We start from the raw sequence: 13,914 nt of genomic DNA on the forward strand, positions 1-13,914 counted from the left end.
TGCAGGCAACTTTTAATACAGCTCAAAAGATTGTGGAAAACTTCTCTTTTCGAGTCGTGTTTCTACTTCTTGGTCATCAGAGTAGATGGCACTTTTGTAGCTCGGCACCTGAGGTGCGAAATATTAAGACACATCATTGAACCGTCGGTGTATCAATTCGTACCTAGCCGAATACTGACGAGCGAGGCATCGCGAAACTAGTCTATTCTATTGGTACCCATTGATAAACGGAGGATTTAACGATGTGATCTTACACCATTTATTTGGTATGTAAAATCTAGCATTGGCAAAGCTTTTGCCGAAGCCCTGCATGCAGGCAACATATATATATATATATATATATATATATATATATATATATATATATATATATATATATATATATATATATATATATATATATATAATATCGCTTTGCAACGTTCTTCGACGTCTTCCGATTTCCAATCTCCATCTCGTTCTGTCATTCCATAGATCGTCCTCGAGTTCTCTGTCCCTGATTTCTCTATCAACTCCTTCTCTCCAACTTCTTCTAGGTCTTCCTGGTCTGCGCCTTCCTCTTGGTTGCCATTCGAGGATTTGTCTTGGTATTCTATTCTCCGGCATTCTCCTTACGTGTCCGTACCAGCTGAGTTGTTTCGTCCTGATGTCGTCAACAATAGTATGTGTAACCCCCATGATTTCTCGGACTCTCTCGTTTGTTATTCTGTCGCGTCTAGATATTCCCTAGATATTCCTATATATAGTTTGAAAATGTACTATCCATATACAAACAAGACATCAAATAAGAAATAAAATACCTATGTACAACTGAATAATATTCGTGTACTAAAAATTTAGATGCAAGTGATAATAAATATTGAGAAAACCCAAGTAATTACCCAGCTACCTGCTTTACCGCGCGGTGTCAAAATTTCCTGTAATAAAATTTGACCCTTCGATTACCTCAGGTACAAACACAATTTGGTGTCGAAAGTTCGCCCGCCGATGCAAGCTTCAGTTTGCGTGGGCACGCTCCTAATCAACTTTCAACATTTTGTTGTGGTAGGTTGCTCCATTCTTCAAAAGCAGCTTATACTAGCCGTGCGGTGTTTTGTGGATTATCGCGGCGAGCTCTAATTTTTCTTTTAAGCATATCCCACAAATACTCTATCGGGTTAAGCTCGGGTGAGCAAGCAGTCCACTCCAAACAAGGGAGTCCCTTCTGCTTCAATGATGTCTCTAGGCACTCTAATGGTATGTGGAGGTCCATTATCATGCATGAAAATTAAATTTTCTCCTGTTGCATCTCTCCAGAACCTAACTACTGGTTATCAACGTACCTGTGAGTAGCTAAAGTTGATTGGATGGAAATTAAAGGAGTTTTTTTACGGATCACAATTCCTCTCCAGAACGTTATGCTTCCCCTTGTATATTTGTGAAACGATGTGACAGTTTTCGTTCTTGCTTGTCTTCTTCGACCTCTAAGTACACGATTTCGTGGGTCATCTGATTTTACACCATTCCTGACTTTTTCAGAAAATAGCACATTTTGTCAATTCCCAATGTTCCAGTTTTGGTGTTGAAGTCACCAATTTAGGCGACCAATCTTGTGCTGCCTGGATAACTCGGGAACTCGTAACTGTCTCCTGCTGTATACTTCTTGGCACGATCTCTTCTTCTTATCGTTTTAACTGAAAAAGTTACACCTGTAGCTTCCAAAAGCTGCCTTTTGAGCTGCAGGTGAGAAATGGTTGAGTGTTTTCCAGCTGATTGGACAATTAAACGATCGTGACGAACCGTTATTACTTTTTGGCGACTTTCCCTTGCTTTATTTTTAAGCTTTCCTAGTTCCTGTTACCTAGCATAGGTTTTGGACAGAACGCCCTGTGTTACGCATAGCTCTACAGCTATGTCCCTCTGAGAACATTATTTTCTCCACAAGACCAATATCTTTCCCCGTTGTAAGTTCTATAACCCCACATGAGGCATATTTTCCTTTTTGGGACGCAAAAGTTATTTATTTATTTTCGTTCAATTTGCAACTCAAGCAAATAACATATACCGTACCGAGCTGGACTGTCTGATTGTCTTATCGATTTGTTTATTTTCAATAAAAACCTTTATTCTTCGCAACAATAACGTTAAAGTTTTTTCAAAAGAAATAAATATTGCTTTGAAATACATGGTGATTCCCTATAAGTTTGGTTGTGTGTACAAGGTGTATATAGAAAATTTGCAATTAGTTATCAGAAAAACAAATATACAACGTGTTGGTGCTACTGTAGTTTGTGATCTACCTCGAGGGTGCGATCTACCTGAAGCATTTGCACAGAATAATGAAAGGCAAGAAAACTCTTGTAGAAAAAAATATTTATTCATAAGTAGTCTCATTTGGAGAAAAATAAATGTAGTTTTACAATTATTTGAAAGGAGGGGTTGATATTTGCGTATACCCTGGTAAAAGATTACGGTGTTATTTGTATAATAGTAAAGAACCTAAATTTGAATGAAGTTTCTTGTATATTCCTAAATTGTAGTAGTATAAATGTTTATTAGTAGGTGTTTATATACAAAGGTGCCTTTCATTATTGTGTGCAAACCCTTCTGAGAAAAGATTATGGTGATTAGCCGCACATGTATAAAATATTGAAAAAAATAATCTTTATAAAGTGAATAGAACGCATAAGTCAGAAGAATTATTATTTTAATTTTACAAATTAATACTATGTCATATAAATTTACTATACTTCCAATATAATCCCTTTACTATTTACTCCCAACTAAAATAGCAAAGAAAAATATATGATATTATGCAAAATATATAAATGTGTATATATAAAATAGGTTGTTTTGTTACAGGATAACCACTGTTTGCGGATAAAAATCCTCGGTGACTGCTACTACTGCGTTTCAGGTCTTCCAGAACCAAGGACTGATCATGCGCATTGCGCTGTAGAGATGGGACTGGATATGATCGACGCAATTGCGAGCGTTGTGGAAGCTACAGATGTCCAACTGAATATGAGAGTCGGAATTCATTCTGGAAGAGTACTTTGCGGAGTCCTGGGTCTTAGAAAATGGCAGTACGATGTATGGTCGAATGACGTAACACTAGCTAATAATATGGAGGCTGGCGGTGAACCAGGGTAGGTTTTAATCTTTGTATGTACTAAAACAATCGTGAACAATATACAAATATGGGTTTTTTCAACAATTTAGAATTTAAAACATCTAACATAAATTTCATTAGTTTTAGTTTTATTAATTATCAATCAACGACATGCTTTTTTTTCTTCATATTTTATCTGTAATTGTTGCTATCCATCTTTATTTTTCTTCTATGTATTTATTCTTATAAGTCCGATTTTATAGTTGTTCCTATGTGTAACAAGTATACGTTCCTATGTGTAACATGTATAGTTGTTCCTACCAAGTCCAGTTTGAAGTCATTTAACTCATAAAGAAAATTTTTGTCAGACTTGTATGGAACACAAGAGAAGCTTTGTTCAAGTTGCATGTGCTGGTCCAGAGATACATGGAAATGAACCATGATATCTACGAAAGGTAGTCCTAATTTAATGTGGAGAAATGTGGCTGCTATTGAAATACTTTACCTAGAGCCGTAGAAAAAATTACAGGACTGTATAAAATGTGGCAAGAAAATAGGTCAGGCAAAAATTTTGAAAATTACGATAGTGTTCACAAAAAAGCGAATTTATTTTTAGCGAAGTTAAATCGGAAATGTATAAGAATTTATACGGTACTTGATACCAACCAAAGATAGTGGAAGCAGGATCTATAAAATGATCAAACATAGAGTAAAAAGCAGATCAGAATTATATTCGATGTATTCTTAATGTATACTTAAAAAAATATTGGATATTATTGCTTACAATATTCGATAAGTCATATTATTGCTTTCAATATTCTTTTGGTAATAATTGTAAATCCATATTATTTCGATTAATTATCGATTATTATAGTTCCTCGTTCCTCATTTTCTAAGATTACTTCCATATATATATATATATATATATATATATATATATATATATATATATATATATATATTAATGTGATATTCAAAGATCGGTGTGCTCAAAGCAATTGATTAGATAATTAATTAATTAATTAAATTTAATTTTAATGATGCACTTATGATTTAATCACACTATTTAATGCTCTAATCTCAGGGTTTTATATTCTCGTGCTTCAATATCTCCTTTGCTTTACATATGATAAATAAGGTCAAAGACTAACGGAATAAAACACATATATGGTACAAAAACATCTATTGAAATAAATTCACCCTCAAAATATCCTCTAAAAATAATATCTCCTATTCTGATTATTGAAATACTCCTACCACTATCTAAAGTACTTATTGAAATTTGCGTTATGAATAATTCTACAAAAAAAAAATAAAACTGTCTCTCGGATGATGAGTTGTCCAAATTCTTGTCTCTGGTCGCCTACAATTTACTCTTAGCAGCCCCCTATGTAGTCAGCAATCTCGCAACAAACTATTGCAAGCCTATTGTCATCAATGACCCCCTACAGATGCACGTATCTTTCAAAAAACAATGCTAGCCTTTTCTCCTCTCAATAAACTGAATCTATTTCTCGTTCCGGCATGCAACGGTGACTCTTGGAATATAAGTAGAACAATATAACTTACAATGCTTTACGTGATGAGCCTCCGTCAGGACACTTATTTCAACAAACTCACAGCTATTCATTTATCTGCCTTACTACTTCAGGAGACTCTCAGAGATCACCACTATTCGACTTGACGATCATTTAACAACTATCGTCTAGAATCACATTCGTTTAAAGGCCAGCACTAAACAGTAACGTTGAAAAAATTATTCTACCGTAAAATTAAATTATGTAAAAAAATTATGAAAGTCCACTGACAACGATTCCCAAGAATTCAATTCCAAATTGTCAATGTCAGATTCAACACCAACTTTTCCTCCCATTAGAAATTTCCTAAAACTAATTACATGCCAATCGGTTTTTAAGGAGATTACATTCATTTAAATTTCTAAATACAATTGTTCCCTAACCCGGTCTCATTGTCCAAACACATAACCACTTCCTTATCATACTAACTGTACAAAGAAAATACTTAATCCCTATTTAAATTTTGTTTACCTACGGCCATCCAAAGATAATTGACTTTCATTTCTTCGAAATGAATTTTGGTATATTTTTATTATATGTTTTAACTTTTCTAAAATATTAAGATCGAAACCATATTAATTCAAATTTTACATATCTTAACAACTCCCCGCCATTTGATTTGCCGAAAAACTCTGTTATTTATTTAAATGACACAAGTTTTTTTTAGGATCAAATTATTCCATTATGTTACCAAACTCTACTCATGATACTTATAAATGTCGTGAATGTTAAAAATACCCCGTATCTTGCCTGTCTCTATATGCGCTAATTCATAACTATTTACCCCATTTTCCGTATTGACCCTATATGGACCTTCAAATACCGGCATCAATTTAGCACAAATACCATTTTGTAAATTGGACACCCTTAGTGCCCTCACTAAAACTTTATCCCCTTTCTGGAATGTAACCGGCCTTCTTCTTCGGGTCCTCTCTTGCCTTTGGAGATATTTCTCTCCACTTCGTCTCAATCTTCGTTGAACCACCTCGATCACTTCTTCGTATTGTCTGGGGGCGGTGTCTTCCCACGGTCTCGTAGGCATTGTTCCTTTCATTACATATAAAGGCGTCTCCTTGGTAACCGTATTTGGTGCACAGTTCAAATACGTTTCTATTTCAAACACTTTTCTGTCCCAATGTCGATGATGTTCTTCCGCAGCAATTCTTAGAAATTTTGTGACTTCTTGTATAAAACGCTCTGATGGGTTGCTCTGTGGATGTCGGATGCTTACAAATTTTGTATTTATGCCTCTCTCTCTTAATTCCCCTTTAAAACGGTCGTTCCTAAAGTATGTTGCATTGTCCAACAAAATATTGTCTGGTCTTCCCACTGTTTCGATAAAATCGTCTATCTTCCGAAGTATTTCAGCTCCTTTCGTGGTTCTACATGGGTACAGTTTTAAATACTTTGAAAAAACATCCACCATAACTAATATGTGTTTATTCCTCTGTGTTGTTGTTATTAAATCGCTCAACATATCAATGGCGACAATATCCAGTTTCTTCCGAGCTATGACGTTTTTTGTGATGTTTTCGTTTTTGAAATTCTTACTTTTACACTTTTGGCATGTCTCGCAATTTCGAGTCATCTCTTTGGCTATTGTATAGTCCTTTCGACAAATGTAGTTCTCCCTGAACATAAGCCACACCTTCCTGCTTCCAATGTGTCCGTTGTCACAGTGTAATTTTGCTAAAACTTCTTTTGCCATCTGTTCCTTGATTACATATAGTTCTCTACCATCGACCCTCTTAAAATATAAGTTATCCTCTTGTTCGACCCTTTGCTTTTCTCTTTCATCCAGTTGTTCCTGATTTTCCCTGATCTGAGCCAAAGAAAATAAGCCTGCTTCTTCTCTCATTATGTTCATGCCAACGTGGAGAGTTTTGTGGTCCTCTTTGCGGAATTGTTCATCTCTCGTCAACGCATCAGCCAAGATATTGTCAGTTCCTTTGATATATTTAAATTTAAAATCATACTCTTGAAGTAAAAGAATGCCCCTATGAATTCTATTATTTACCAGCCTATTTTTCATTATATGTATCAAAGCTGCATGGTCTGTTTCAATGGTGAATTTTGCCCCTAGTAGGTAAAACCGTAATTTATTTACACAAAATAACACACTGGCGAACTCTAATTCAGTAACGCTGTACTTTCTCTCATATGTTTTGGTTACACGGGAGACAAAACAGATTGGCACCTCTACATCGTCTTGGATCTGTGATAACACCCCTGCGAATTTTGTTATGGAAGCATCGGTCCGGAGAATGAAAGGTTGATCATATCTTGGGTGGTGTACTCTTACAGCTGTGGAGAAAGCTCCTTTTAAATTTTTGAAAGCCATTTCTTGTTCCGTTCCCCATTTCCACCTAACATTTTTCTTAAGTAATGCTATCAACGGTATTTCTTTTGTGCTGATGTCTGGTATTAGTTTTTTGAAATAGTTTACCATTCCCAAAAATCCCCGCAATGTTTTTAAATTGGTTGGCCTAGCGTAGTTATTTATAATTTCGATTCTATCTTCTGCAAGACTAATCCCTTTTGTGTCTAATTTGAATCCTAAATACAGTATTTCCTTTTGGAAAAACTGACACTTTTTAATATTTAATTTCAATCCCGCTTGATCCAGTTCTTCTAGCACAGTGTGAATATGTCGTAGATGGCTTGTTATATCTGGTGAGAAAATTAATAAATCATCTATGTAATGTACAACAAATTCTCCATGCCTATTTAAGATTGTGTTCAATGCGCGAACCAAAGCAGCGCATGCACTCTGTAGGCCAAATGGTACCACCCTAAATCGGTATACCACTCCGTCGATCGAAAAAGCGGTATAATTTCGACATTTCTCTGCCAAAGGTATTAACCAAAAACTATGTTTCAAATCGATTTTGGAAAAAATGTGTGACCCTGTGATTCGTCCAAATATGGCTTCGATGTTCAAAGGCGCTTCGTATTGCGCGATTGTGTGTGAATTAATGTTTCTTGCATCTAAACATAATCGCAAATCACCACTCGATTTTTTAACGCATACTATCGGGTTGATATATGGAGAGTCACATCTTTCTATCACCTTGTCTTCGATCATTTTTTCAATTTCCTGTCCGACGCTTTGCCTGTATTTATACGGGATTGGATATGTCTTGGATTTAAAATTTTCTAAGTTTTTAACTTTAAAAGAATGTTCATAATTTTTAGCCACTCGGCTTTCTTCATTAATCAAATCTCCATAATTTTCTAGAATCTTCTCTACTTCCTTTTCCATGTTTTCTCCACATTTTAATTTTCTTTCATCCTCATTTTGTTCGCATGTATTCACTGTCCATAATATTTCTTCATAAAATTCTGGATTCTCGTCCATTATTGCCATTTCTTCTCTGTCCTCATCCTTTATTTCTTCTTCTGTTTTTTTTTATCTTCAATTTCCATTTGGTATCCCGAGCACCATGTTTCTACTGCTTTCATTTCTCTTATGAGAACTTCCTTTTCTTCCTGCTTCCTTTCTGTTTTATCGTCGATTGCCGACAATTCTTCCGTACCTTCGATTTCCTGTCTTTCTCTTGTATCCACCTTGTTTTCCTTCTTTCTTTTTGAACTCTTCTTCTTTTTCTTCCTTCTTTTTTTTTTCTGGTTGATTTTTTTCTTGTACTTTCTGTTTTTCCTCTACAGTCATATTGATTTCTTTATGTTTTTCCTGTTCATTTATCTTTTCAACAATTATTTTCCTATCTATTTCCATTTCTTCTTCTATGTGGTCTGGTTCTGCTCTGATTTCCAGTTTATTCTCCGAAAAATTTATGGTGATATGTTTTTCACTCAATTCATCAATTCCCGCTATCATATCATGGTTTAAATCTTCGATCACCACACATTGCATAATATAGTATTTGTCTCCCACTCTGATCCGCACTCCCAAACCTTCATTTACTGTCGTCAATTTTTTGTTGTTTGCACCCACTAAAGCAACCCTAGGAATTTTATACACAAATCTGTCCAAATTTAATTCTTTTACTAGTTTCTTATTGATTAACGATATCTCCGATCCAGAATCAATCAAAATTTTAATCGCTTTATGTTTTATAAATGCATCTAAGAATATTAAATTTGAATTAGAACTTTGTCTTTCATTTCCCGCCAACTGTATAAACTCTCTAGGATGACAAAATATACCGGAGAGTTGTTTATGTTTGTTCAGTGGATGCTTTATTGAAAATCCTGTCTGGATTCATTGCATACATCTTCTTCCTCGTTTTCTATTGTTACATGATTCATCTCCCTTCTATTTTGTCGTTGGAAATTCTGATTGTTTCTACCGTCCCTTTGTTCGTTCGTATTCCTAGTCGAAGGATTTTGTGCATCTCTGTTTCTGTTGTGATTTTCATATGTTCTATTTTTTGCGTGATTCCTGTTATCATAATTTTGTTGTCTATTGTAATTTTGGTATTCTCTCGGCCTATCTTCGTTTGTTGATTGGGCATGTCGGTTTCTCTGGTCATAATTTGATTGATACCTTCTTGCCGGTCCATTATATTGTTCATGTTGTCTTCTGTTTCGCATTTCTCTTCTTTTTGCTTCCCTTACTTGAAGGAATTGGCACAAACTATCAATATCTTGATAGTTTCTCAAAATCACGTGGTCCTCCAGCGTTTCTTCGAAATGTCTGCTTATCATTTCTACCAGTTGTTCGGTAGAGTATTTGTAGTCTAGATATTTGGAATTGTTATATATCTGCAAAGCATATCTTTCTTCCGATATTCCCATTTTCTCGTGATATCTTCCATTCTGTAGCTCTTGGTTGATTTCCCTCTGTTTAACTTTCCCCCAGAAATAGTTGAGAAATTTATTTTCGAAATCTGTCCAATTTTCAAACTCATCTTCTTTACTTTCATACCATAACGCTGCTCCTTCTTTCAGATGGTTTCTAATTGTTTCTTTGCAGTCGTCAAAATATCTAATATGTTGCAATTTGGTTTTCAAATTTTTAACAAATGGTATTGGGTGTGTTTTTCTAATATCCCCTCCAAATTGTATTTTCGCGTCGCTTGTACCAAGGATAATCATTTCCCTTCTTTCTCCACAATTCTGTTGATTCTTGAGTTCCGCAATTTGTTTTTCGTTTTGCTTAAATTTTTCTTCTATTTCTCGCCTGTCTTCTTGTATTGCATTTTCAAATTTGCTTTCTAACTGTTCTAATTCCATCTTCTGCACAGTCTTAATATCCTTCATTTTAGTTTCTATTTCTTCTCGTTGCATCTTCAGTTTCCTTTCTGTTTCTTCTCTAACTTTTTCTAAACAGGCTTTCACTTCATTTTCATATTTTTCCAAACGCTTTTCCAATTTGCCATCATTCTCTTCCAATTTCTGTTCTATTCTCTGTGATATTTCTCTTTGTGTTTCTTCCATTTTTTGTTGTGTTATTTCCATGGCTCGTTTTGCTTCCTGTTGATTTTTCTCTATTTTTTGTTGTGTTTCTTCCATGGCTCGTTTTGATTCCTGTTGATTTTCTTGCATTGTCCTTTTTGTTTCCTGTTGATTTCTATCCATTTGTTGTGATTGGAGTTGCATCAGTTGCAATAGTTTCTCTATTCCTGTTAATTCCTGTTCTTTTCTCTCCATAATCGTTGTATCTCCTTCATTACCCAATCCTTCTTCAACAATTTTTTCCTCTTCTCTGTTATTCTCTCTGCTTTCTTGCATTTTGCTTTGCCTCCTTGTGGTCGACATGTTGTTTCTTTTTGTTACTGTTTTCTTTGTCCCCGCCAAATGTGAAATTTTACAACACTCTATAAGTTGCAGAACACGACAAATATTTCTCCCCAAATTTAATAAATTTTCGCCACAAATATCAAATATGCAATCAGTAAATTTCAAAATAAATATCAAATGTACGATTGGTAAAAATATTAAATAATTCAATAGCAGTAAATATCAACTACCTACGATCAATCCATAAATCAAAAATATTTTTACACCTGGAAAAATTGTCAAATTATCTCTGGATCACCTGTAGTTATTCCTTATCTCTTTCCCTACCATCAAATGCAAAGCTGCGATATTTTTTAAGCCACCACGTTCTGGGCGCCAGTTAATGTGATATTCAAAGATCGGTGTGCTCAAAGCAATTGATTAGATAATTAATTAATTAATTAAATTTAATTTTAATGATGCACTTATGATTTAATCACACTATTTAATGCTCTAATCTCAGGGTTTTATATTCTCGTGCTTCAATATCTCCTTTGCTTTACATATGATAAATAAGGTCAAAGACTAACGGAATAAAACACATATATGGTACAAAAACATCTATTGAAATAAATTCACCCTCAAAATATCCTCTAAAAATAATATCTCCTATTCTGATTATTGAAATACTCCTACCACTATCTAAAGTACTTATTGAAATTTGCGTTATGAATAATTCTACAAAAAAAAAATAAAACTGTCTCTCGGATGATGAGTTGTCCAAATTCTTGTCTCTGGTCGCCTACAATTTACTCTTAGCAGCCCCCTATGTAGTCAGCAATCTCGCAACAAACTATTGCAAGCCTATTGTCATCAATGACCCCCTACAGATGCACGTATCTTTCAAAAAACAATGCTAGCCTTTTCTCCTCTCAATAAACTGAATCTATTTCTCGTTCCGGCATGCAACGGTGACTCTTGGAATATAAGTAGAACAATATAACTTACAATGCTTTACGTGATGAGCCTCCGTCAGGACACTTATTTCAACAAACTCACAGCTATTCATTTATCTGCCTTACTACTTCAGGAGACTCTCAGAGATCACCACTATTCGACTTGACGATCATTTAACAACTATCGTCTAGAATCACATTCGTTTAAAGGCCAGCACTAAACAGTAACGTTGAAAAAATTATTCTACCGTAAAATTAAATTATGTAAAAAAATTATGAAAGTCCACTGACAACGATTCCCAAGAATTCAATTCCAAATTGTCAATGTCAGATTCAACACCAACTTTTCCTCCCATTAGAAATTTCCTAAAACTAATTACATGCCAATCGGTTTTTAAGGAGATTACATTCATTTAAATTTCTAAATACAATTGTTCCCTAACCCGGTCTCATTGTCCAAACACATAACCACTTCCTTATCATACTAACTGTACAAAGAAAATACTTAATCCCTATTTAAATTTTGTTTACCTACGGCCATCCAAAGATAATTGACTTTCATTTCTTCGAAATGAATTTTGGTATATTTTTATTATATGTTTTAACTTTTCTAAAATATTAAGATCGAAACCATATTAATTCAAATTTTACATATCTTAACAATATATATATATATATATATATATATATATTGTTATATTTCTATTTGATCTGAAAATTAAATTTTGATAATTATAGACAAAATTCAATTTAATATAAAATATTTTCAATTTTCTCAACCACGGGCATATAAATTTAGAACAACCTGTATACAACAAATTGTTATATTTAATTTTAAGAAGTGATTAGAAAAAGCTTACGGAACACGGGACAATGCGCTTAGAAAAAACAAAGTGAATTGCGCGTACCATTATCGTTGTTCGCGGAAGGTTCGATCATTAGCCTATGCTAAATAAAACTCAAGTGAAATCGATAATAGGTCATTATCGTTGTTCGCGGAAGGTTCGATCATTAGCCGATGCTAAATAAGACATAGTGGAAATAGAGAATAGGTCATTATAATTTGTAAATAGTAGAAAGTAATTTTAGAATGGGAATTAACTATTTTCTTTGAAATCCATTAAGCATATTTAGAAAGATTAAAAATTGGTTTTGAGGAAGACTGCGAATGAGAGTTGGTGGTGGAAGGTTGATTTGTGAATCTAGAAGGGATATTTAGAAAGTAGGGGAATGAATGAAAATAGAGATCAGAATGTTTTGAGCTGTCGAGAAGTGAAGTCCAGTAGTAGACGGTAGTGTACGGAGAGTGAGAAAGCCGGTGTAGTTCCGTGAGTGTGGAGTATCTATCGTGGAACGAGAGGTAGGCCAGGTTGAGAGTAAAAGAACCTCCTTGAGCCAAGAGTTCCCGGTAGCTGATTGCAGTTTCGAAAAAGGTAGAACACAGCATCACGACAGAAGCAGGAAACGAGAGCTATACGAGCTAGTTTCAAAGGAGAACATTACTGGAAGCCAGGACGAGGTTTTGATTGCAGCCAAGGATAGCAGGAAACGGGTCTTGTGTGAAGACATTCTCAGTTCACCAGAAAAAGGTCAGTCTCATTTGTTTGGACATGAATGTATGGGTTTTTCGTATTAAATACCACATTTAAAATTGAAGAAACATAATCAATAATATCAGAAAAGCTTCATCAGACTTAAATAGAATTGTTGCTAATAAATCATAATAGTTAAATGTTAATAAAAACTTTCAATTGGAAACCAAAAGGAAATAAGATTCCCATGTGTAAATGTTATGTTTAAGAATAATAAGATATAGCAAATATTAAGCAGTGATTGCCATTTAAATAAAATAAACAATATTTTGATTACAATTGTAACCCATATGTGTTATTATTTTACTCTTTTCTTTCCTATCCCGATTAGGAACCATTGAGAAATACTTAGAAGCCACGTAAGTAAGTAATTAATTTTATAAAAAGCCCTGAGATTGAAAACATATTGATATGTGATCTGGTAAATTAATTAGATTATTATTAATGCATTGATTAAATTAAATGACATATAAAAATATTATCTCATATCAATAATTAAGATCACATCAACTGTCGTCCAACGTGGAAAGCATTGTAAAGTATTTGTAGTGGCAAATTTGAAGGATAGAAAGAGTAAAGCCGGTATTTGAAAATTTATATGCCTGTGGTAAAAAGTGAGATACTTACATTTGATAACATAAAATTTTAGATCTCTTTAGGTACAAATTTTACATAACTGATTTAATATTTTATTTTTACGATATTTACATTTGATATATTTATTGACAATTTATAATATTTGGGTGAGAAAAAGTCGTCTTGGTAACATACTAGTAAAATTTCATATTTGGCGGGGACAGTACTTCTTGAAAACAAATGTCTGTGATAAGAAGCCAAAGCAAAGACAACAAAAAACAAAAAGAACATTCAGACCAAGAAGATATTTTAGACACGACAATCATGGCATCAGAACAGCAAGAATTATCAGGAATAGATAAACTATTACAACTGATGCAACTCCAGTCACAAAAACTGGATGACAATCAAAGAGAAACAAAACTAGCAATGGATGAAGC

At 34.1% G+C, this 13,914-nt stretch overlaps 1 protein-coding gene across 4 annotated transcripts in view; it reads left to right on the plus strand.

Annotated features, from left to right (window-relative positions):
- LOC114325217 (Ca(2+)/calmodulin-responsive adenylate cyclase) overlaps positions 1 to 13,914 on the plus strand; it is an 897,698-nt gene that overhangs the window by 514,646 nt on the left and 369,138 nt on the right. For all 4 annotated transcript variants that reach the window (XM_050642766.1, XM_050642767.1, XM_050642770.1 and 1 more), the window contains exon 7: positions 2,842 to 3,128. In XM_050642766.1, coding sequence (XP_050498723.1) covers positions 2,842 to 3,128 — 287 coding nt within the window. The remainder of the gene's footprint in view (positions 1 to 2,841; positions 3,129 to 13,914) is intronic.

Source organism: Diabrotica virgifera, chromosome 2 (genome assembly GCF_917563875.1).
Source record: "Diabrotica virgifera virgifera chromosome 2, PGI_DIABVI_V3a".
In the NCBI taxonomy this organism is placed as follows: domain Eukaryota; kingdom Metazoa; phylum Arthropoda; class Insecta; order Coleoptera; family Chrysomelidae; genus Diabrotica; species Diabrotica virgifera.